General features: G+C 33.2%; 2 protein-coding genes across 5 annotated transcripts; one reads left to right on the forward strand and one right to left on the reverse strand.

The window, feature by feature from the left end:
* Positions 1-19,724: 19,724 nt before the first annotated feature.
* LOC108466971 (uncharacterized) lies at positions 19,725-22,860 on the forward strand. 4 transcript variants are annotated; one of them, XM_053020814.1, is made up of 6 exons: positions 19,725-19,898; positions 20,367-20,615; positions 20,766-21,076; positions 21,155-21,211; positions 21,373-21,797; positions 22,296-22,860. In XM_053020814.1, exons 1-6 carry the CDS (start codon positions 19,831-19,833, stop codon positions 22,575-22,577), a joined length of 1,392 nt encoding a protein of 463 aa, XP_052876774.1. In that variant the 5' UTR covers positions 19,725-19,830; the 3' UTR covers positions 22,578-22,860. The 4 variants fall into 4 exon arrangements, with proteins under 4 accessions (XP_052876774.1, XP_052876775.1, XP_017622875.1 ...); XM_053020815.1 differs by having other exon boundaries at positions 19,729-19,898; positions 20,451-20,615; XM_017767386.2 differs by having other exon boundaries at positions 19,756-19,898; positions 20,210-20,615.
* Positions 22,861-25,174: 2,314 nt separating this feature from the next.
* LOC108481698 (peamaclein-like) lies at positions 25,175-26,021 on the reverse strand. Its single transcript, XM_017784799.2, has 2 exons — positions 25,793-26,021; positions 25,175-25,633 (listed from the first exon to the last, which is right to left on the reverse strand). Exons 1-2 carry the CDS (start codon positions 25,899-25,901, stop codon positions 25,449-25,451), a joined length of 294 nt encoding a protein of 97 aa, XP_017640288.1. The 5' UTR covers positions 25,902-26,021; the 3' UTR covers positions 25,175-25,448.
* Positions 26,022-27,106: the final 1,085 nt, after the last annotated feature.

A 27,106-nucleotide genomic window follows, 5' to 3' on the forward strand; every position in this document is an offset into this window, starting at 1 on the left:
ATGTCATATTGGTTTAGCCAAATGTGTTGGCTTATGATGATATTGATTCATTTTGTATAAGGCCAGGAGATGTGGCTCAAATTGATTATTGAGTAAAACCTATTCATATATGCATGCATGTGCCTATGCAATTGTGATGTGGTTGGTTGTTGTGAGTATGTGATAAGACGTGTTGAAGCTATGAATGTTTGTTGATGGAATTGTGAGTGAATGGCAGGATGACTACTAAGGCATGAGTATGTTAAATGAAAGTAATCTACATCTCTTAGTGTATGCAAATTTATAAAATTAGCTTGACCAAGTATGAAGTCTTATGCATGTATTAGTAAAGATGAAGTGATCATGATCATGTTTTGTTTATGTATGTTCAAGTGCTCAATTATGCCAAGTTTAATTGCCTTTGAAGTCATGTATGTATTTGTGCAAATAAGGGTGGCATTTAGCTTGGAAAATAGCCTCAAAGTTGTCTACACGGAGAGACACACAGGCGTGTGTCTAGGCCGTGTGTGACACATAGTCTGCTTCATGGGCGTGTGATCTGACCGTGTGTCCTCTGCACCCTAATTAGGTAAAACAGAATGCTCTGTAGTAAACACAGAGGCAGAGACACGAACATGTGTCTCAGCTGTGTGTAGGACACAATCGCAAGACATGAGCGTGTGTCCAGGCCGTGTGAAGTCTGCACTTAATTATGGAATTTAACTTACCATACGGCCTAAGCACACAGGCGTGTGACTTGGCCGTGCGACCCTAATTGTGTTGATGACATCATAAATAGAGAATTACATGGGCTGAGGACAAGAGCGTGTCCCAAGCCACATAGGCGTGTGTGACCACACGACCTACCCACACAGGTGTGTGACCCTATTTTTTGAAAATTTTTTAAGTTTTCCCAAAGTTTTCTAAAGTTATCGGTTTAGTCCTGAACTATACCCGATGTATGTTTTGGGCCTCGTAGGCCTATATAAGGGACAATTTGCATATGTATGAATGGATTTAATTTGAACAAAATTTTATGGCCCAGTTTCGTATGTTGCTTGTGATTAAGTTTAGTAATGCCTCGTATTCTGTCTCAATGTCGGGCACGGGTAAGAGGTGTTACATATTTCATATCATTTCTTATTCATATCAGAAATCAATTAAAATCAATCATATTGTCCCTTATGTGAGCCCTCGAGCATCAAAATAAGCATTAGAAATAAGTCGGGACTAATCCGAGCACTCGGAGAATTTTACACAAAACTTTAAAATTTTTCCTAGTTGCAGGGGACACACTCCTATGTGGCCAGGACGTGTAGGCATCCGAAGTAGCGCACACGGCCATGTCCCGGCTCGTGTAACTCACTGACTTGGGTCACAAGGCCAAGCCACACGTTCGTGTGCTAGTTCGTGTGATAAATTCTGAACATTCTGTTTTGAAATTTTAAAGATGCAGGGGACACACGGCCAAACCACACGCCCATGTGCTAGGCCAAGTGTCACACACGGCTAAGACACATGCCCGCGTCTCTGCCCGTGTGGACAAAATAAGGCCATTTTCGAACCTTATTTCTCCCCCAATTTTTATTCCACCTACATCAATACTTTTAACATATTCACAAGCCAATTCAATACAACCAAATCAAGCCAATACCAAGTATCATGCAGGACATATCAATACATATGACCTAGTCTTTATTTTTATCAAGTTAACCTAATATTTATAAAACATCTTTATACTAACTATACCATTTTAACCATTCATCAATATATATCAATATGATTTCAATCACTTATTTATTTCAAACACACATCAACCATACATATATTTAGACTTTTATATACTCACCAAAACATATCTATCACAAGCCATTCTAATGGCTAGTTACAACCAAAACACATATATGCCATCAATGGCCCAAATTCAACTTATACATGCCATTATAACCAAAAAATTAGTTTGTTACATATATCGAATTGAGCTGAAGGATAGTGTGATGTAGCTCTAACCAATTTCCAACCTTTACTGTAACACCCCTAACCTATATCCGTCGTCAGAATAGGTTACGAAGCATTAATGGAACTACGAAACTAATTTCCATTTATCCGAACCAAATACCATTTACTTATCAAAAATTATTATTATGTCCCTTAATTGGACCCTTGAGGCCCAAAATGAACATTAAAAACAAGTCGGGACTAATCAGAAACTCAGAGAATTTTTTGCAATATTTTCATAATTTTCTTATGAACAATACCGTGTGGATTACACACGTCCGTGTGGCTTAGGACATGCCTGTGTCATCCGCACGTGTAACTCTCTGATTATGACATCATTAACAAGTTAGGGCACACGACCAATTCACACACCCGTGTGTTTACGTCGTGTGGCACATTAATTTCTCAAAAATAACTGTAGACTTCACACGATCAAGGCACACGCCCATGTTCCAAGGCCGTGTCCCACACACAGCCAAAACACACGGTCGTGCCTCAGCCCGTGTGGGCAATTCTGAGCATTCTGTTTTGCTAACTTAAGGTGCAGGGGACACACGTCCATATCACATGCCCATGTATTCAGACCGTGTCTCACACACAGCTTAGACACACGCTCGTATGTCTTACCCGTGTGGACGATATAAGGCTAATTCCTAGCCCCATTTCTCACCCCAATCCTAACCATTTTTCTGCACAAAAATTCATATAAATTTACCAACCAAATCCAACCAATTTTCATCATTCAATTTGATATTTTACCACTTTTATTGATAACCATAAACTTACATTTATCTTACTTGTTAAGTTGTGTTTTGAGAATTGCATTTCTCATTTGTTTAACATATAAAAGCTTATGATATTATGAACCATACCATACCATTCCAAAACAAATATCACTACCCAATCCAATGACTAGTTTACAAACCAACACTTCAATTCATCTTATGGCCATATTAGTTTATACATGCCATTATATCAAACTGCCATATTAAAGTGTGGATAGTCTGATGATTGCTCCGATCAAGTTCCAACCTTTGCGAGCTCCGAGCACTATTAAACAAAGAAAAATAAACCTAGTAAGCATTACATGCTTAGTAAGCTCGTATAATCAGTATTATACTTACCGATCACATTTAGTCAATAAAACACAAATAAGCATATTATCCATCAACATGGCAATTTAACAAATATTACCTATTCACAATCATTTAATTCAATAGGTTAGTTACAATAATACTAAAATGCATAGATGAGCTCATCATGGCACTTCTTTTTGTGTCACTTATAACGCCATTTCCGTTGAATCATTGAATTTCTGATAGACATATCCTTTTCTAATTGCACTCTAGGTGCACATTCCCTTTTCAAGTGGTACACACAAAGTGTACGTTTCCTTTTCAAGTGTACACACAAAGTGTACGTTTCCTTTTCAAGTGTCACCCTTACGGGCTATTTCCCTTTCCATAATGAGATCAAAGATTTCCTTTTCAGGATAATCTTTACTGCAACACATGCAGGACCTCATTTATAACGGTAATCACCTGTCTTATCGGAAATCAATATTCAAATGGATTTTTATGCCTTTTCTTTAATCACACATATACAATATTTCAATATATTCATGCTACATATACATATCATGATTCACACAATTCAACCTTCATATTAATACATTATTCATATTTAATTAAGTTATACAAACTTACCTTGACAATTGATCGTATCTTCTAATCTGAAACTTTTTCTTTTCCCCGATCTTTTTCTTTGTTCGATACTTCCGGATCTATATAAATACATCTAATCATCAATTCCATATTTTCCACATTCAATTAAACTCATTTCACTTTCTAAGCAAAAATACCATTTTGTCCCCAAAATTTTAATAAATTCCAATTTTGTCCCAAACTCGGGAATTGAAATTCATACAATTTACTCCTTATTTCAAGTCTAAATAAAATTCTAATATAACTTTTATAGCACATGTTTAGTCCCTAAACATGCTTTCACTAAAAATCACTTTGTAAAAGTTGTTCATCTATCAATAACCTTTCATTTTCTATCATAAACTTTCAATTTACAGCACATTCATCGATAAAAAATTTTCTAAACCTTGATTTCTTTTCAAATTAATCCCCCAAATAAAGAAATTAAGCTTTCCCGATCTTAAAAATATAAAAATTACTAAAAATGGGACATAAAACTTACCGATTCAAGCTTGAAAAGTTTCCTTTCTCTCTCCTAGGGTTTCCATGTATTTTATGGAGAAGATGATTATATAAAATGGGTTTTATTTCTATTTAATCATTTAATATATATTAATTAATATAATTTTCAATTTAGTCTTTGCCCTTTTTCAATTTTTCCATGGATGACTCTCCAAAAATGTCTACATGTTTTTCATCAATGGTCTAATTGCTATATAGGGACCTCACATTTGAATCCCCTAGCTATTTGATCTTTATAGTTATTAGAATCCAACTTTAACATTTATTCAATTTAGTCCTTTTTTGCAATTAGACACATATTCGAAAAAAATTTCCATAACAATTTTCATGCAATTTTCCTATCATATTACCTATCATTATATGAAATTTAAATAATTTTATTTTTCAAACTCAGATTTGTGGTCCCCAAACCACTATTCCGATTTTACTGAAATTTGGGCTGTTACAAGTCTCCCCCTTTTAAGGATTTTCGTCTTCAAAAATCTTACCAGTAAAGAGATTTGGGTACTGCCTTTTCATAGTGTCTTCAGGCTCCCAGGTAGTTTCTTCAATTACATGTTTTTGCCAAAGAAATTTTACCAATGCTACATTTTTATTTCTCAACTCTTTTGTTTCCCAAGCTAAAATCTTGATTGGTTCTTCACTGTATGTCATGTCAGGATGAATTTCAACTTCCGTTAGAGAGATAACGTCTAATGGATCCGATCGATATCGCCGTAACATAAACACATGAAAAACATTGTGAATCTTTTCAAGTTCTGGCAGTAATGCTAACCGATAAGCAACCGGTCCAACTCTTTCAATGACTTCATATGGCCTAATAAACCGGGGACTCAATCTTCCTTTACGACCAAATCGGATAACTTTCTTCCAAGGTGACACTTTCAAAAATACCTTATCACCAATCTCAAATTTTATTTCTTTTCTTTTAAGATCAACATAAGATTTTTGTCTATCTGAAGCTACTTTCAAGCTATCTCGTATCACTTTTACCTTGTCCTCAGTTTCCCGAATTAGATCAACTCCATAAATTTTCTTTTCACTAAGCTCTATCCAATACAATGGCATTCTACATTTTCGACCATATAAAGCTTATATGGTGCCATTTTAATACTGGACTGATTATTATTATAAGCAAACTTAATCAAAGACAAATACCTTTCTAATTACCCTCAAACTTAAGTACACAACACCGTAACATGTCTTCCAAAATTTGTATCACCTGTTTTGATTGACCATCTGTTTGAAGATGGAATGCAGTGCTGAAATACAACTGTGCAACCAATGCTTCTTATAATTTATGTCAAAATCGGGATATAAATCGACGATCTCTATTAAAGATAATAGAAATCAGTACACCATGCAGTCTAACAATTTCAGAGACATACAATTCAGCCAATTTATCTAATGAAAAATCCATACGTACTAGTATAAAATGTGTTGGTTTTGTTAACCGGTCAACAACTACTGAAATGACATCTTTCTTTCTTGGAGACATAGGTAGTCCCATTATAAAGTCCAAGGTAATCCTTTCCCATTTCCACTCTGGTATAGTAACTGGCTCTAATAATCCAGAAGGCACCTGGTGCTCAGCTTTCATTTGTTGACATATCAAGCATTTGAATATAAATTTAGATATATCCCTTTTCATTCTCGGCCACCAATACATCTTTTTCAAATCATTATACATTTTGTTACTACCAGGCTGAACAGACATTGTACCATTATAGGCTTCATGTAAAATCATTTTTATCAGTTCTGAATTTCTCAGTACACATATTCTACCTCTGAACAGTAAGAAATCATCAGATCCAATTTGGAATTCGAAATCAGAATTCAATTAACACTATTCTCGTTTAGCTTGTAATCCATCATCGTTCTTTTGAGCTTTACAGATTTGTTGTAGAAATGTTGGTCTAGCTTTTAGATCAGCTACAACCGAACCATCATCAGACAAGGATAATCAAGTATTCATTGCTCTTAAAGCAAATAAATATTTTCTACTCAGTGCATCCGTTACTATATTGGCTTTTCTCAGATGATAGTCAATTATCAAATCATAATCCTTTATTAGCTCGAGCCACCTGCGTTGTCTCAAGTTCAAATCTTTCTGTGTCATCAAATATTTTAAACTTTTATGATCAGTGTAAATATGACACTTTTCACCATGTAAATAATGCCGCCATATCTTCAATGCAAACACTATAGCTGCCAGTTCAAGATCATGTATCGGGTAATTTCTCTCATGTTGTTTAAGTTGTCTTAAAGCATAAGCAACTACTTTACCTTCTTACATTAAAACACAACCTAAACCATTTAAAGATGCATCACTATAAATCACAAATTCCTTACCCGATTCAGGCTGTACTAACACAGGTGCTTCAATCAATAAAGTCTTCAGTCTATCAAAACTCTGTTGACATTCATCATTCCACTCAAATTTTACATCTTTTTGCAACAAACGAGCTTCGGTAAAGCTATTATCGAGAATCCTTTCATAAATCTCCGATCCGGCTATGCCCAAGAAACTTTTGACCTCTGACACGTTCTTTGGTGGACTCCAATTAACAATTCCTGAAATTTTACTTGGATCAACTCTGATGCCTTCAACAGATACAATATGTCTAAGAAAACTGACTCCCCGTAACCAAATTCACATTTGCTAAATTTAGCATATAATTGTTTCTCTCGTAAAGTTTTTAACACAATTCTCAAATGTTCAACATGTTCATCTTCATTTCGGGAATAAACTAAAATGTCATCAATAAACACTACCACAAACCTGTCTAAATACGGTCTGAAAATTTTATTAATTAAACCCATTAAACACTACCGGGGCATTTGTTAGCCCAAATGGCATCACCAGAAATTCATAGTGGCCATATCTGGTCCTAAAAGCTGTCTTTGGAACATCTGAATCTTTTAACTTGAGCTCGTAATAACTCAAACAAAGATCGATTTTGAAAATACAGTAGCTCCTTTCAACTAATCAAATAAATCGTCAATTCAAGGCAGTGGATATTTATTCTTTATGGTAACTTTGTTGAGCTGTCTATAATCAATACATAGTCTCAATGATCCGTCTTTCTTCTTTACAAATAACACCGAAGCACACCATGGTGAGAAACTAGGCCAAGCAAAGCCTTTATCAATTAATTCCTGTAACTGTGCTTTTAACTCATTCAATTCAGTAGGAACCATTCTATAAAGTGCTATCGATATTAGTATTGTTTCCAGAACTAAATCTATAGAGAACTCCACTTCTCTAACAGGTGGTAAACCAGATAATTCTTCCAGAAACACATCTGGAAACTCACATACAACTAGTCTTTGACTCAGTTACCTTTGTATCTAGCACATAAGTAAGATAAGCATCATATCATTTCCTGATACATTTCTGAGCTGCTATTGCTGAAATCACATTAGTCAATCCATCTAATTGTCAAATTCAACATGTAGCAACTCACCATTTTGACATTTCAATACAATATACTTCTGTTTACAATTAACCACTACATCATGTTGAGTTAACCAGTCAATTCCCAAAATCACATCAAATTCATCAAAAGGCAGTAGCATCAGATCAGCCAAGAAACATTTACCCTTTACCATAAGTGGGCAGTTCTTACAAACTTTATCCACCCTTACACATTGACCCAAGGGATTTGAGACTTCCACTACAAATTCAGTGAATTCAACAGGTAAATTTTTAACATTCACTAAGTTGGTGCATATGTACGAGTGTGTGGAACCAGGATCAATTAATGCAGTAACATCAGTATCGAGTAAACAAAAAGTTATAGTAATGACATCTGGTGCTGAAGCATCTTCCCTGGCATGTATGGCATATGTTCTTGTAGGAGCTTGTGCTTCAGACTTAGCCGTTGAAACTTTTGTATCACTTCGGCTACCACTAGCATTCCCAGGATGTCGGGGTGGTCTACCCCTCAAAACAGTGTTGTCGAAACCCTTTTCTTTTAAAAAGAAATGGGGATCAACTTTTGAAAACGAAAATGTGGAGTCGCCACCAATCTCTCGGTTTAGGTGTGATTGAGCCACCTACTAAAATGTTTTGTTCCATTAAAGACAATTCTGGTTCATTTAAAATCAAAAACAAGTGGGTTCGGGAGTCGGTTACGCATGAGGAAGGGTGAGCACCCTCATTACGCCCAAAAATTGGTACCAAATTGATTTGATGCTGTCCTTATATCAAAAAGTTTTTCTTTAAAGAAAAGATTTTTCAAAGTATGATTTCTTTTAAAATGTGTGGATAGTTCAAATTAGTGGTCAAAAATCTCTCGTTTCAAAAGATATGCAGTATCATATCCAGTACGATTGGATACGATCCTTATACCTTTAAATACAATTGATTCTTGACTTTTGAAAATTCGTACACAAAAATTATAAAAGGTTATCCAAATCTTTAGTTTAGCGGAAAAAATCATACCTAGTACGATTGAGCATGATTTTCCGAACTCCCCAAATATTGGATATGGCCTTATTTCAGAATTTTTGAATGATAAGGAAAATTAAGAATTTGCTCAAAACGCTTTTATTCAACTTGAAAATAAAAAAAAACGACTATTATCAATCAAAACATTGAAACTTGAACCACAGTGCAATAATATAGAAAAAAAAATCAAAGTTACAAACATGAATCAATATACATATATGAAATATTATACAAGTGGACAAAAAAGAACAAATTAACATACACACAATGGCCATGAGCTCACATCCAAAAATAAATTAGAATAAAATATAACAAGTTTTGAACATAGATGAATAGAAATTGAAGTAATAGTACAAAAGACTGATTGACAATATACAATAATAATATATAAAAATAACATGAAAAATAAAACACAACACATAATATCTGAGAGCAATATGGACACTAAGAGCCAATATAATACACAACAATTTAAAAACTATATGAAAAACTTACAAATAAATAATGCATGCTAGGGTTTGACAATGGTTTACATATATAAAATAAATTTAAAAATATGTAAATGGATATTAAAATAAAAATATTGTGAAAGAAGAAATTGAGCAAATATCATACAAAATATTTTAAAAACAATACATATCTATTTAAAGGTGATAATATACACATAATAATAATAAAAATCAATGTAAATAATATATAATGAAGATTCAATAAAATAAGGAATGAACAATATACATGAAAGATGAACAGACCAATATATAATAAAATTATATGTACATGAAAAACCTTAACTAACAGAGAAATAATAATATATATATATATTTTTAAAGAATAAATTATGCATATAATAAATTTGGAAAAAATACAATATAAAATATCATGGAATTAAAATATAAACTATAAGATTGAATTAACTTTATCATAAGCTATATACGTAATATAAGAACATTTATACAAAATATTATATGAAATAATATGATATAGACAAACTTTACAATAATAATAAAAAGCGAAGTAAAATTATTAAAGTAACTAGAAATATAAAAATAAATAATCAAGAATTAAAATGTATGTTAAGTGAATTTTTAAAATAATAATGAATTTCACAAAGTCAAAAAAAACTCAATCAAAATAATATATATGTACAGATAATAAAAATTTAAACTAAATATTATACAAAATGTCAAAATAATATAATATAAAAAATACTTCAAAATAATTACATAAATAAAAAAAGCAAAATTATTAAAAGCTCAACACATGTATAAATATATCAAATGAATTTTAAAAGAAAAAATGAACTATACAAATAAAAAAACTCAATTAAAATAAATTAAAATAGTAGGAATAACTTACAAAATAAAAAAAACTATTGGAATAGAAATAATGACTAAAGCGAAATATACGCGAATGTTCAGGGATCAAAATTGAAAATATTCCATATCCCAAATCATAACGTTTAAGCGTGGACTGCATTGCAAAAACATATAAATTATATGACAAATTTAAAAAGAAATAAAGCATAAATAAGGATCAATTTTAAGGTCTGCGTGAAGACGAAGGGTTAGTCGCGCAATTTGACCATCCGAAAGGCCAAGGCACGGATCCAGCCTGTGGATCGGGCTTGCGCGTGGATCTACCCTCCCCTATACACGACGCCGTTTCGTATACTCCCTAATTCCCTTGAATAAAATTAAAACAAAAAAAAAACCTAAGCCTCCTATCTCTCTTACACTCAGCCGAATCTAAACCCTAGTCCCTTTGGTTCTTCCTCAACCGTTCCCAAAATCCCTTCATTCAAACTCCAATCAACCTCCATGAACAGCGATCGGTTCATTCAAGCCTTGAAGGATGTTTTTTTTAGCCTCAAGATCCCCTTAAACTTCGATTTTGACGAAGCAAGAGTGAACCGACGGCCAAATCATAAGGTATAATCCCCTTTTTCCTTTTTCATTTGCTTTTAAATACAATAACGAAAGATTGAAAAAGAAAGTGAGAAGATTCAATGGAAAACTAAAGCAACTAGAAAATAAAAAACCACCTTTAAAAAAGGCTTTTGAATTCTTCTTTTCAATATGCTTTTTTCAATGTACCTCTATTCCATCCCCTTTTACAGTACATATGATGGCTTTTTATAGCCAAATCTAATGACAAAGAAATCCCAAAATTATTTTCTTTTCCAGCTATACAATCTATTGGATTCGGTTATTACTATTTTCTTTCTTCTCGCAGGTTCTGCTGATGTGGAAGTGTACGGAAGTCGCACGAGGAGTGGCCATTCGTGGGAGCCCGTTTCTGGCTAGCTGCTGCACTGGTATTCCAGAAACTTCTAGGGTTTCTGGTGCCTTCCCGATTTTGGGCTTACTTGGGCTACTTTTAAATTGGGTTAGGTTAAAAGGTTTGGGTGTAATGGGACTTTGGGTTAGGGATCTTGCTTTGGGCTTTTATTCTTGTAAACAAAACTTGGACTTTTAATTAATTAATTTTGCTTTTATTTTTTAAAAACATTATGGGCCCGGGTGAAATGGGCCTATTACAAGTGTTACTTGGTTTTGAAGTCTATTCAACATAACTTTCAACTATTTCAGGATAATCTCTCAGAAAATGATCAAAAGAGCCACATTTGTAACACGCACCAGTCTTCATATAGCATTCTCCATGATGAAATTTGTTGAAATATCTACAATTTGGCTTTATGTTTCTCACACTTCTAACACTAGTCACTGATGGTGATGAAGATTTCGTATTAGAGCGTTGAGATCCACACTCTTTACCAGAATACCCAGCAAAAATAGTAGATCGATCTTGGTACCTCTTTGATTTCTTTGAAGCAGATGATTAAGACCTATCTATGGTCTTTTTCTAGAGAATCAGGCTTCTCTATTTGTTTGTTTCTTCTCTTTACTCAACTCTTATGCTTTCTTTGGCCGACCAGCAGGTGCTGCAAATTCTCTTATTTCAAGAATACCAATCAGTAACTTGATATTTTCATTTAATCCCTCTTCAAATCATTTGCACATTTCAGCCTCTATTCAGACCCATTCATGAGCATACTGACTCAGCCAAACAAACTCTCTTTCATATTCTGCAATAGTCATGTTCCTTGTTTAAGCTCTAAAAATTATTTTCTTTTCTGGTCTAGAAATCTTTGACAAATGTACTTTTTTCTAAATTCTTCTTGAAAGAATTCCCAAGTAATACTTTCTTTTGGAACAACTGAACTTACAATTTTCCACCAGTGATAAGCCGTGTCCTTTAGCAGAGATGTAGCACATTTCAAACATTCAGTCGAAGTATATGATAATTCATCTAATACTCGGATAGTGTTTTCCAGCCAAAACTCTGCTCTTTTTAGATCATCATCAATTGTAGCTCTAAATTCTTCAGCCCGATATTTTCTGAGTTTATCAACTGAAGCCTTTCCAATTCTAACAGTTTCAGTACCTGATGATCTCTTAGGAACAGTCTGTGTAGCAAGTGGGGGAGGTTGTGTTTGAAAAGCAGCTGGATTTTTTCTCAAATATTTAGGAAAACATTTATCCATCATTTCAAAGAAAACTTCTTTAGCATATTCACTCGGCCTTTTGATTCGGACCTTCTACTACTACTATCTGTAGCTCGTAGCACGAAAGCTTAAGAAGCACTCTCAGCTTCCTCTGATTCAGCTCTTGCTTGGTTGGAAGACATTTACTATTTGAAAAACACATTTAAAAAATGGCCAGGAGATATCACACTATCATCATTTATATAATGGCATGTATAGCTAAAGTCATACTTGCTACGTTAATCCGAGAACTGGCTAAACTGTCGCTCTGATACCAATAAATGTAACACATCTAACCTATATCCATCGCCGAAATAGGGTACAACGCATTAACGGAACTACGGAACTAATTTCCATTTATCTGAACCAAGTACCATTTATTTATCAAAAATTATTATTACGTCCCTTAATTGGACCCTCGAGGCCCAATATGAGCATTAAAAACAAGTCGGGACTAATCGAAAACTCAGAAAATTTTTCACAATATTTTTATAATTTTCTTATGAACAGTACCACACGCGCCCGTGTGTTTAGGTCGTGTAGATTACACACGCCCGTGTGTTTAAGCCGTGTAGATTACACACGCCCGTGTGGCTTAGTACATGCCCGTGTCCTCCGCCCGTGTAACTCTTTGATTATGACGTCATCAATAAGTTAGGGGCACATGGCCAATTCACACACCAGTGTGCTTAGGCCATGTGGCACATTAATTTCTTAAAAATAACTACAGACTTCACACGGTCAGGGGACACAACCATTCCAAGGTCATGTCCCTCACACGGCCAAGACACACAGCCATGACTTAGCCCGTGTGGCCAATTCTGAGCAATCTGTTTTGCTAATTTAAGGTGTAGGGGACACACGGCCAGATCACATCCCCATGTATTCAAACCATGCGTCACACAGGGCTTAGACACACGCCCGTGTGTCTTAACCGTGTGGACGAAATAAGGCTAATTCCTAGCCCTAATTCTCACCCCAATCCTAATCATTTTCCTGCGCAAAAATTCATATAAATTTACCATCCAAATCCAACCAATTTCCATCATTCAATTTGATATATTACCACTTTTATTCATAACCATAAACTTACCTTTATCTTACTTATTAAGTTGTGTATTGAGAATTGCATTTCTCACTTGTTTAACATATAAAAGCTTATGATATTATAAACCATATTATACCATTCCAAAACATGTATCATTAGCCAATCCAATGACTAGTTTACAAACCAACACTTCAATTCATCTTATGGTCATATTAGTCTATACATTCCATTATATCAAAATAAAATCATCATTATACCAAGATTAAAGTTTAGATATTGTGATGATTGCTCCGACCAAGTTCCAACCTTCGCAAGCTCCGAGCACTATTAAACAAAGAAAAATAAACCTAGTAAGCATTACATGCTTAGTAAGCTCGTATAACCAGTATTATACTTACCTATCACATTTAGTCAACAAAACACAAATAAGCATATTATCCATCACCTTGGCAATTTAACAAATATTACCTATTCACAATCATTTAATTCAATAGGTTAGTTACAATAATACTAAAAAATACATAGATGAGCTCATCATGCCACTTCTTTTTGTATCACTTATAAGGCCATTTCCTTTGAATCATTGAATTTTCGATAAACATATCATTTTCTAATTGTACACTCTAGGTGCACATTCCCTTTTCAAGTGGTACACACAAAGTGTATGTTTCCTTTTGAAGTGTACACACAAAGTGTACATTTCCTTTTCAAGTGTCACCCTTACGGGCTATTTCCCTTTCCATAATGAGATCAAAGATTTCCTTTTCAGGATAATCTTTACTACAACACATGCAGGACCCCATTTATAAAGGTAATCACCTGTCTTATTGGAAATCAATATTCAAACGGATTTTTATGCCTTTTCTTCAATCACACATATACCATATTTCAATATATTCATGCTACATATACATATCATGATTCACACAATTCAACCATCATATTAATAAAGTTATATGAAATTACATTGACAATTGATCGTATCTTCTAATCTGAAACTTTTTCTTTTCCCCAATCTTTTTCTTTGTTCAATACTTCTGGATCTATATAAATAAATTTAATCATCAATTCCATATTTTTCACATTCAATTAAACTCATTTCACTTTCTAGGCAAAAATACCATTTTGTTCCGAACTTTTAATAAATTCTAATTTTGTCCCTAAGCTCGGAAATTAAAATTCATACAATTTACTCCTTATTTCAAGCCTAAATAAAATTATAATATAACTTTTATAGCACATGTATTTCATAAATTTTAGAATTTTTCCTAGAATTTCATCACTTTTCAATTCAGTCCCTAAACATGCTTTCATTAAAAATCACTTCGTAAAAGTTATTCATCTATCAATAACCTTTCATTTTCTATCATAAACTTTCAATTTACAGCATATTCATCCATGGAAAATTTTCTAAACCTTGATTTCTTTTCAAATTAATCCCCAAAATAAAGAAATTGAGCTTTTCCGATCTCAAAAATATAAAAATGACTAAAAACGGGATATAGAACTTACCAATTCAAGCTTGAAAAGTTTCCTTTCTCTCTCCTAGGGTTTCCATGTATTTTATGGAGAATATGATGATAAAAAATGGGTTTTATTCTATTTAATCATTTAATATATATTAATTAATTTAATTTCAAATTTAGTCATTGCCCTTTTTCAATTTTTCTATGGTTGACTCACCAAAAATATCTACATGTTTTTCATCAATGGTCTAATTGCTATATAAGGACCTCACATTTGAATCCCCTAGCTATTTGATCCTTATAGTTATTAGAATCCAACTTTAACATTTATTCAATTTAGTCCCTTTTGCAATTAGACACGTATTTGATAAAATTTTTTCATAAAAATTTTCATGCAATTTTCCTATCATATTACCTATCATTTTATGAAATTTAAATAATTTTATTTTTCAGACTCAAATTTGTGGTCCTGAAACCATTGTTCCGATTTCACTAAAATTTGGGCTGTTACATTTACAAGCTTCCAAGTTACTATAAAACAGTGGAAATAAAACAGAGTAAGCATTTAATGCTTAGTAAGTTCATATAATAGGAAATTAGCTTACCATTCATTTTCATTACAATAAACATACAAAATGCATCCAAGCAATTTAGCTAATAGCCGATACACACAACTTCAACAAACATGTTAGTCATTTTTTTCACATGAATATCAATAATCATGAATGAGCTTATCCATATCAGATTTCCATGTACATCATGTATATACAGGTAACTATTCACTTTGAATTCATTTATTTTCTCATATCAGGATTTTACCCGTTGAATTATTTAAAATATCGATGGATACCCAGGACGTACACATGAAGTGTACAAATCTATAATCTGTGAATTCATATTCAGGAATACTCATACGAGCACATAAACAGGAAGCTCTTTCGAGCCATATAACGGGAAGCTCATGTGAGCTGTATAATGGGAAGCTCTTGTGAGCCATTTATCGGGAAGCTCCGGAGAGCCATTAACAGGAAGCTTACAAAGAGCCTTTAATCGGAAAGCTCACGAAGAGCCATTTATCGAGATACTCATAAGAGCTACGGTGTGTCCACAACACATGTAGGATCACAACCAAATCAAGATGCTCGAAAGAGCTATTAAGGGAAGCTCGCAAGAACCATATAATGAGAAGCTCATGAGAGCTAATAACGGGATGCTCTTTTGAGCTGTGGTGCGTCCACAACACATGCAGGATCATAACCAACACGAGAACCCTGTATCCATCGAATATCATTTATTCAAACGAGACTTAACATTTATCGAACATTTTGAATATGTGTTCAATACTTATACATGGTAATTATACATTTCACACACAACAATATTCAATTTAAAACATTTAAATACACAATTTAGTTACACGAAGTTACCTTGACAATGTTCGTACACACAAAAGTTACTAATCCGTTACTTTCTCTTTTCCTCATTCTAACTTTGTATTTGGTCTATCAGGATTTATACGAATGAATTTAACATCAATTTAATACATTTCATATTCAATTCGATCCAATTCACATCTTAGGCAAAATTACTATTTTGCCTATATTCTTTTAATTAATTTTGATTTCGTCCCTAGGCTCGGAAAATGAAATTCATGCAATTTAATCCTTATTCCAAGCCTAACCGATTTTTACATATTACAATAATAGTCTATGTATTTCACAAAAATTAGAATTTTTTTCATAAATTTCACATCTTTTCAATTTAGTCCTTAAATTATAATTTCATCAAATTCCCTTTACAAAAGTTGTTTGTCTATCAACAACCTTTCATTTTCTACCATAAACTTCATAATTCATGCATACTCATCCATGGTAAAACTTTAATATCTTAATAACTTTGTAAATTAATCCCTGAGATAGCTAGATTAAGTTATTATGATCTCGAAAATATAAAAATTACTAAAAAACTGGACAAAGAAACATACCTAATTGAGCCAAATAAGTTTGCTCAAAACCCATTTTCCATGGCTAGGGTTTCTATGTTTTAATTTTGGGAAAAATGATGAAATAAGATGATATTAGATTTTTATCATCTTTAATTATTTCTATTTCCAATTTAGTAATTTTCTTTATTTAATTTTCCATTGGTGAATCATCATACTTATCTACTAACTCCTCTTAATGGTCTATTTTCTATATAAGGACCTCCAATTTTGAATTCCATGGCTATTTGATCCTTTTAGATACTAGAATTCAACTTTTTCATTCTATGCAATTTGGTCCTTTTATCAATTAAACATGTAATCGGTAAAATTTTCTTAATGAAATTTTTATACGACATTTCTATCAGAATGCAGACCATGCAATAATATTAAAATAATTTTCCTTTCAAACTCAGATTTGTGGTCACGAAACCACTATTTTGATTTCACTAAAAATGAGCTGATACAACTTCCCCCTTAAAGAATTTTCGTCCTCGAAAATCTAACCAGTAAAGAGGTTTGGCTATTGCTTTCTCATAGTTTCCTCCGATTCTCAGGCAGCTTCTTCTATTCCGTGTCATTGTCAGAGGACTTTTACTAAAGCTACCTTTTTATTTCTTAACTCTTTCATCTCACGTGCCAAAATTTTGATCGGGTCTTCACTATAAGTCATAGCGGGCTGAATCTCAACTTCTGTCGAGAAAATAATATGTGAAGAGTCTGACCGATACCGTCGTAACATAGGCACATGAAAAACATTGTGAATCTTTTCTAATCCTGGTGGTAAAGCCAACCAGAATGCAACAGGTCTAATCCTTTCAGTGATCTCATATGGCCCGATAAATTGTGGACTTAGTTTTCCTTTACGGCCAAACCGAAGAACTTTCTTCCAGGGTGAAACTTTCAGAAATACTTTATCGCCAACTTGAAATTCTATTTCTTTTCGTTTAAGATCCATATAGGATTTCTGATGGTCAGAAGTTGTTTTCAAACTATCTCTAATCACTTTTACTTTTTCTTCGGTTTCACGAATCAAATCAACTCCATGTATCTTTTTCTCACTGAACTCAGTCCAATACAACGGAGTTCTACATTTACGACCATACATAGCTCTATACGGTGCCATTTTAATGCTTGACTGATAGTTATTATATGCGAATTCAACTAAAGGCAGATACTTTTCCCAATTGCCTTTGAATTCTAAAATACAACACCGAAGCATATCTTCTAGAATTTGTATCACACGTTCGGATTAACCATCAGTCTGAGGGTGGAATGCAGTGCTGAAATGTAATTGCGTACCTAGAGCATCTTGCAACTTGTTCCAGAATCGGGGTGTGAATCGTGGATCTCTGTCTGAAATAATGGAGACTGGCACACTGTGTATTCCGACAATTTCAGAAACATATAACTCTGTTAATCTGTCTAGGGAGAAATCCATACGTACCGAAATAAAGTATGCAGACTTCGTCAAACAATCAACAATCACCCAAATGGCATCTTTTTTTAGTCCTTCCTTTTCTTTTTTAATAAATGACCCAATATTTTTACTTTTTGCATAAATGGCCCAATATGTTTATACTTCTTCTTTTCCATCCCAAAAATCTCTATTTTCAAAGATGGTGATCTGTTTCACTCTATCATCAATCTCTTTTGTCTTCTTCTCTACCTTTCAATCTCTTCCCATCCAAATTCTGTCATGCCAAAACCTAAACCACAACTTCCATTCTATGCCCTCATGGCCACCATTGTTTTGTCACTAAACTACAGTTTCCAATCTTGTGTCGCCAAAACCAAAAACAAATATTGCAACCCAATTGTTTGTGAAAATGTCACAATGAGCTACCATTTTTTATTACCAACCCAACCTCCCAAATGCGACAACTACAAATTTGAACTTGACTGCGACAGCAACAACCCAAACCATGTTTTTAAAAACCAATAAACCTGAATCAATGAAAATGACTTTGTGATACCATGTTAACAACCAGATTCAGAGCTTATTGTAATTCCATTCGTTATATGAACCTTTCTCTGCAAAAAGGGCTTCGAATTCATTCAATTTGTCTTGTTTTCCAACCGACAATTCTTAATCCTGTTAAGGATCTAGAGGATATGTGTTCATCGTGGAGAAGCAGTAAATCTTTTGTTGAATTGGTTCGGACAATGCTTTGTACCAAAGCTATGGCGCCATATACATAAGATTCAGAAAAGTGAAGAACTGTTAAATATGCTTCCCTATGATTAAATTGCTTGTTTTTCAGCTTATTTTGCCTTGCATTATCTGTGGAATAAAGATAAAATTGTATTAAAAAACAACAATTTAGGCTTTGTTTGATGAAATTTAAATAGCAATTAGTCCAACTCGCTAATAGGATTTAAAAGATCCTTTCTGTTTGATATGAAAATTTTCTCTTATTCTCCTCCTCCTTCTCGTCCTTCCTCTTCTTCTTCTTTTATTCCCCAGCCTAGTTAAGGTTTTAAATTGGGACCTTTTACACAATAGGATGTCATGTCACTTTTCCATTACGTTTGTAACGGAAAATGGTTAAAATGACTGATTTGTTATTTTTCGAAAGTTGAGTGACTGAATTGAAATCAAAGTGACTGTTTTATCAGTTACATGTCATGTCATTTTTCTATTACATTTGTAATGGAAAATGATTAAAAGGGTTGATTTGTTATTTTTAGAAAGTTAAGTCACTGAATTGAAATCAGAGTGGCTGTTTTGTCAACCACATCAAAGTTGAGTGAATATTAGTGTAATTTACCCTAAATATTTAGTATATAAAAAATAATCTAGAACAGCTGATTTATTTTTAACTCAATTAGCATGAATATTATTACTAATGCAAGAAAACGTCGATTTGAGTACTCCTACAATGATATTGTTAAAAAGAAAAATAATCAAGCAATTTTTAATACAAAACTTAAATTAATTTTATACAATAGTATAGCGACTATTAATAGAGTTTGACTAGAAATCCTTACTTTTAAGCCAACATTTGATATGGTCCTTTGACTTTTATTTAATTTATTTTTATTTCAATTTGTAAACTATTCAATAAATTCCAAAAAATAAAAATAAAAATAAAAAAAGAACCCTACGTCATTGCGGCGTAACACTCTCCTGCGCATGGTGAACTTGGCTCTCTCGCTCACCAATCAAAGTTCAACACGGAAACAAAGAGACTCGAATGCCAGGTTCTTCTCCTCCTCTTCTCTCTTCCCTGTTCTGAGGTTTAGGGTTTTCTGATTTTGTGGATTTCCGTTTTTCTTTTTTGTAATTTTTATTTTTATTTCATCAGAATAATTTTTCCTTATGGTTTTCATTGATCACTTTTACCATCTATTGTGGAAATAAACGAGTCTTGATTTATCATTATCTTTTCTTTTCCCTGCTACGTCGATGAATGTTTTACCTTTTAAAAGGAAAAAAGGAAGAAGCAAAGGTTAAAATTATTGATTTGAATTTTTCAGGGATTAGTTATTAACTCACTTATAATGAATTTAAGGAGTCCTTGACTTGGAGCTAAAAAACAAGTCGAAATCAATGACGGAAGTGTTTTCGAATAATAACGAAAATGGAAACTTGCCCTTTGATTCCAAAGATAAGATTATGCATTGTGTGAGTAATTGTGAGGACAATGGCTTTGTTGAGGAAACCTTCAGTGGAGTAGAACCACCAAAGATACACGAAGGAAACCAGGATGTGGACATTAACATAACTGAATGTACAAATTCTGGCGTTGATAGGTTACCTGTCACCGAATTTCAGGATGCCACTGATAATTCGAGTTCTTTCGGTGGTACAATGTCTGGGGATGAGAACGACTCTGCAATAAGTGATGCTGAAGTTGAATCAGCATTATCTGGTGGCAGTCCGTTCGGATCTCTGCTTGATGGATTGTTTCAAATGAGGTACTTTTTGTAGGTTGAACTATGTTATGTTTGTTTAAAGTGTTATTTGCTACTGTCTTACTGTTCTGTGGTGTGTATATCTTTTCTCGATTTTATGTCAGATTACATGGTGCACTATTTAGATTGTTTTCCTTTTCCTAAATTTTCCAGGAAGAGAAAGTTGACGGATCATTGGAGGAGGTTTATTCATCCCCTTATGTGGCGATTTAAATGGTTAGAGCTGCAACTTAAGGAACTTAAGTCTCAAGCATCAAGATATGATAGAGAAATTGTGGGATATGATCAGAAAAGGAAGTTTGAATATGAAAAGTTCACAATTGAAGGGCTTAATGTAAAGTCACAACCCTTTCAATGTCAAGTTCAAAGGAAGAAAGTAATGAAGAGGAGGAAAAGAAAACGGATTGAAAATATGACTGATTTAGCATCTTACATGTCATGTCATAACATCTACTCGTATTATGGTATGATTTTCATAATCATTCTTTTTGGAATGTATTTTCCAAGTGCAAACCTGATGAGTTTATTTTCTTTGCTCCCAGAAAGTAAGAAATCTGTCATTGCTACTGCCACTCTAGATGATGATAATGGTAAATTAGGTAAGAGGAGTTATATTTAACTCAGATTTGGTGACTGTGTAGCTTGTAGGTAATAGGGCAAGGTTCAACTAATAACTCTTGCATTGTGTGCCTGCAAACATTGGCTTTCTCCCTCTACTAGATGAGATTTTGTCTATTTTCTTACATCATAATTTTTGCAGGAACCAAAACAGACTACACCAATGATGACTTTGGATTTATTGATGACTTGTCTCATCTTGAATTCAGTGATTCTGATACTTTGTCAGAACAGATCCTTAGAAAGATTGATCTTCTTCAATCGCAAGCTCGTAAACTAAAGACCAGAGTTGACAAGACGGTGAATGAAAGTCCTCGAAAGTTCTCTTCCATTAATATGTTGAGTTCACCTGCATTAACCGGTTCTAGAAATCAACCTTCTCCAACTCGGAGTGGAGATAGAGCCCTGGTTAGATCTCAACATACTTCATCCCAGCATCGATCTAAGAGTCACTTTAGAGTTCTTTTTAGGCCTGGAAGTGCAGTCTCAAGCCATGGAGAGGTGACACCCTTTCCTGATATGATTGAGGGCTCCGGTCAGCATCTTGCTGGGATTTCTTATGAAAATGTGAGCTCTCTTTTCACACATTCTTCTTCGTCTTGGTCTTTTGGAAGTTTTTTCTTCCATCGTTTTCTATTGCTAACAATTCTTCTCTTATTTTAAGTTTTACGCTTTAATTCGTTGCTGTTGCTTATTGCCATGGTAGCAGATAACAAGATTTTAGTTGGATCTGGATTTATGGTTTAATTCTTTGCTCCTGCTAATTCTGGTCCTACTAAAATGCTAGCTTTGTTTCTCTGTGACTAATGACTAGGAAAGAAAGCTTTTTTGTTTCTCTGTCTAATATGAAATTGAAAAACATTCTCCTCATCAATTTTCTTTCGCTCTTCTTATTATTTCCTCCTTACTAGTTCTTTTGCACATCTAATCAGGATCCGTTTTTAGTTTTTTTTTTTTCTTTTTTTGTAATAGATGTTGTGTATGATGGCTAGTATTAGCTTCTAAATATCCATTTTGACCATCTAGTTTTCATTTATAATGCAACTGCCATCATTATATATGCAGACGGAGGATGATATTTTGATACATAATCAGGCTGCCAAGGAAGAGTTGCAAAATTTTCAAAGTGGTTTAACTCAGCAGGCAGAGGAATCGCGGATTCCAATTGAAAAGCCTAAGACAGTTTGTACTGCTCTTGCTCCTGCAGATAACCCCCCTACAAACCCTCCTGTTCCACCAAATGTGAAGTTAACTTCTACTTCCAAGTCAAAGGGCCCTAGCAACAAAAGGAAGAGAGGAAAAAGAAAATCTGGCACAGGTAAGTGGAGTCGGAGATCCTCAGGTTAGATAAATTTATTAAGTTGGGATTTTGTATGTATACATGTTATGAGAAAACAACACCTGGAAGGGCAGTGGTAAACTTTTGATGCTATCTACAATTATATCTTTGTACATGCTTAGTGTCTATTTCCCAACCTTCTTGTTGCATCAAGTATGGTTTGTACATGCACTTCTCACCCTGAGGGGACACACTTCTTCAGTATAGATGCCATGTGGTATTCTAAGTATGACATCCTGTACAGGGATATTACTTTATTTTGGTGACGTACATATAGCGTTTCTCAATCAATTTGTCATTGCTTGGCATTTCTCATTTAGGTTGAAAAGTGAAGGGTAATGTTTATTAAACAAACGAAACAAGGGTCATTAATTGTAGAGTGTACCGGTGAGATTTTACAAGAAGAGGAAGAAAGAAGCCAAATGTGATTTGAGAAATGAGATGGGATGTGGCATTAGTAAATGAAATGAAGTGCAGTATGATTTCAGGTTTGAAGGAACAGTAAAGAAAAAGGTGTAGCATTGAATCATGGGTGTTGTTCAAACCCTTACGGTTAGTGAAACATACTCAAACAAAGTCCCTGGCATAAAATCAGCACCATCTTATGTCTTTCCAGTTTAGACAAAATCATTAGATTTATATATTTTCATGTCAAAACAAAGTTTAGCATATACTTATGTTACTCACGTGTTAAGCTTCATCAGCATTGTAAGCTATCAAGATGTCAAATTTTGCATCAAACTGTACACTCTCTGCAATGAAAAGCTCTTTTGGGGGCAACTATTTGACTTCATGGCGTAACAATATGCGTATATGGATCCTATTGTTCTTGGGGCAAACTGACATTTGCTCTAGAAATTTGCACACTTTTATATAAAACCTAGGAAATCTTCATTTATCTCATATTGCTATATGAGCTGGACTGTTTGAGATCACAACTTTTTTCATTTTTTTCCCATCTCATGAGCATCTTTCATTCATTTTCAGGAAGAGACATCAAATTGAAGGGGGTGTTGTTCTTTTCAATTTTTTTTTCTTTTACCATAATAATTAGCATGAGATGGGAAGAAGAGAAGAGAAAAAAAAAAGATAGAATTGCCTTAATTTTGAACCAGACTAGATCAGCCGATCGGACTTGTTGGATGTGGAACCGGTTGGGGTACCGGATCTAAGAGAGAAAAAACTGGATGACCCATGAATCGGGACGGATCTGTTGAATCGGATTAAAAAGTTGATTAAACCAATAATTGAATTGGATTTTACACTCTTTTTCTTAATTTTATGATTTTTTAAAATAATTTAGTTAACTTGAACCGAATAAATCAATGAGATTAAGAATGTTTTAGAGACACGGTTGAACCAAACGTAATTAATAGCGTCTCTATACAGTAGTGGGAGAGTAAGATATGGAAATAGGAAGATTAGAGATTATACAGTATGTTTGTTTAATTAATTAAACAGTTACATAATTAATTTTGTTTTGTTCCATTCCCTAGAAACTTGACCTCTCCAATTTTATTTTACTTTATATAACTTGGGCTTTTCTAAGAAAAAAAAAATTAGAAAGGAGTTTGAAATTTGTCTCTCTTTTGGAGATTTCCAAATATTAAACTGAAAAATAGAGTGAATTGAGTTTCTCATATTTAAAATTCATGAAAACATGAAGTGAAAGTCTTTTTTTGCCCTTGAATATTCCGGTCACTCTTTAATGCATAATTATTGTTAAGGAAAAATTGCATCTCAGTAATGGCGAACTTCTCTTCTAATTTCTTAAAAACACAATGGAAGGAAAACACGTTTATTTTAAGGAATCACTTATAAAATCTATAAAATGAATGGATGTGTATAACTATTAATTATTACCCTCATAAATACCCTACTTCGCTGCCACCATACTATGATTTTTAATAAACTTAAAAATTAGACAATTTTGATTAATAAATCCATTTATTAATCACATAGGAGACAATATTTAAAGCTATTTGAATATGATTAATTCTACTTATACTTTCCAACATCTCATAATTATACAACGAAACACAAATACGATAAAAATAATACATTTGACATAAAAAATTCTAATGTATAACAATTTATATAAAATATAATATACATTATTGACAAAATTTAACCAAAGGATACGTGTCACAATTTTCTTTTTAAAGTTATTGTATTTTTAATTTTGTCATATTTTTGTATTTATGTTATGATCATTTTATATTCATGTTTTTATATATAGATTTGAATGCTTTTTTTTAATACATGTCATAATTATGTTATTATTGTATCATAGCCATGTCTCAAATTTATAAAATAATTTGTGTGAAAAATATATTTTCATCTATTTAAAATGTTATGAATTATTTTTATAAATTTAATACAATTTTGTTATTCGTACATGTTATGTCATGTTTTACTTATTTTGGGATTAGATATTAATTTTAGTTCCTTCATATATTATGTAATTTATTATAATAATTTAAATTTATTTTAAAAAACTAAATAATTACGCTTTGTAATAGCTTAATATTATAAATATCATAATTATCTTCCTACTTTCCTTTTACGAGACATGCACATTGCTTAGTTGTCATGACATTGAAGGTTCCAAAATTCAAATTCTGGCTTTTCATTATAGTAGATTAATGATTTTATTATTCCTATAATATGCCTTCCTTATGAGGTCGGAGAAGGCAGATAAAATGTGGCAGAAGCAGTACATCATAAACAGAACAGAAGTGATAGTGTAATGGCAAGAGAATTATAATAAGAAGAAGCCTAAGACGATGAAGAGTTGGAGGCTAAATAGCTAAATCGTACATGCGTATATATCTATATATATATATATGAAGGTTAAAAGATGGAGAAGAGTTTGAAGTTCAAGGGCACTTGGGCTGGTGTTTGGAGTTCTTCTTGTCTCGATAGCAAGGGCATTCTGACTTGTTCCCATAGGTCCCTGAAGGAACACACTTACATTCTTGGCAGCATATCCCACAATACTTCAAGCACCGATCTTTCATTCCAGCCTTGGCACACCTCTCCCCGCACTTCCCATCACAGTAACCTATTTATTTTTTCACACACAAAAACCAACAATCATTTACCACATATTTTGTATTATAATCCCCCAAAAACAAAGATAAATTACATATATGTTTGGTAGATTTGTTTAAAACGAGAAATATGTCAAATGCATGCATGGGTGAGGAGAAGAGAGCGTTACTTGGAGGAGCAGGTGAAGGAGCAGCAGCAGGTGAGGCAAAGGAGAGTTGAATAAATGATGAACACAAAACTAGGGAAACAAACAACAAAGTAGCGATTATAGACTTCATTTCTTTTTCTTTCTCTTCTTCTTTTGTAGTGGGTGAGGATAATATAAATATATCAAATGTGACTTTCTCTCAAGAAAACAAGCTGTGAGGGATTAGTGAGATGTTGCAATTAAAGGTATTTATAGGGAAAGGGAGCGGAGGGGGTGAATTTGGGATTTGGGATTGAAAAGGAAATGGCGTGTACAGCTAAGGCGCAGCTTAATTTGCTATGGTACACAGACTGTAAGGCTGCCCTTAATATCCTTTTCTGGGAGTGCGGGGACCATCACCATCGCCCCTTTTTCACAAACGTTGTTCAAACTTCAAAAACCTACTATTAATTTGTACTATGAACCAAACAAATTCCACTACCTACCTACTTTCCACTTCCTCTTGCAGCTTTCCAACTGAATCCTATGTTATGGAATTAATAATTCAATAGATGGTAAAATTCTGGACTGCGATATTATACTTATTACTATTTCCAGCAATATTTGGTGTAGTGTCGTAATTGTTTGTAAATGGTGGCACCCATCTACAATTTAGACTCTATGAATCCCCATCCCATCCCATCCCCTCCCCAGGTTTGTAAATCAAGAATAAAAAGCAAAAAGAACCTGCATAAGTGCACTAATCCAGCCAACCCTAGCTTTGTTCAGCATTATATTCCCTAACATAAATTTCTGAACTATATTTCGGTGTTCAAATATCTCTAGCATAATTTATGAATTTACTGTTATAAATAGGAATAGGATTTATACCTAAAAGGTATAATAAATGATTTGCTAGACAAACCTTTCACTACTTTTGTAAGAGAGAAAATGAAACCCTAATTTTTTCTTAAAAGAAAATTTAAAAGAAAATTTAAGATATCCACCTAACTCAAATTTTTATGTTTTAATGACCTCTATTGTTGTTGGAATCAAATCAATCAATTGATTAGGGATTAAGAACCAACCGATATATCAGTTTAAATAAAAATTAAATTAATTTTAAGTGAATTATGTAGTATTGATTTTTTTCCTATTATTTATTTATTTTTTAAATAATTTATTTAATTAAAATTAGACTGACATTAAAAAAGTCATTTACTAATAGACACGTATACTAACTGTTCAAAAACTATTATTTAATTTTAATAATTCAATCGCAAATTAATGAAATCGAAAATTGATAATTTAAGGGAGATGTATAATTTTGAAAACGTTGATATAAGTGATATTTTT

The sequence above is a fragment of the Gossypium arboreum genome, chromosome 11, assembly GCF_025698485.1.
Source record: "Gossypium arboreum isolate Shixiya-1 chromosome 11, ASM2569848v2, whole genome shotgun sequence".
In the NCBI taxonomy this organism is placed as follows: Eukaryota; Viridiplantae; Streptophyta; class Magnoliopsida; order Malvales; family Malvaceae; genus Gossypium; species Gossypium arboreum.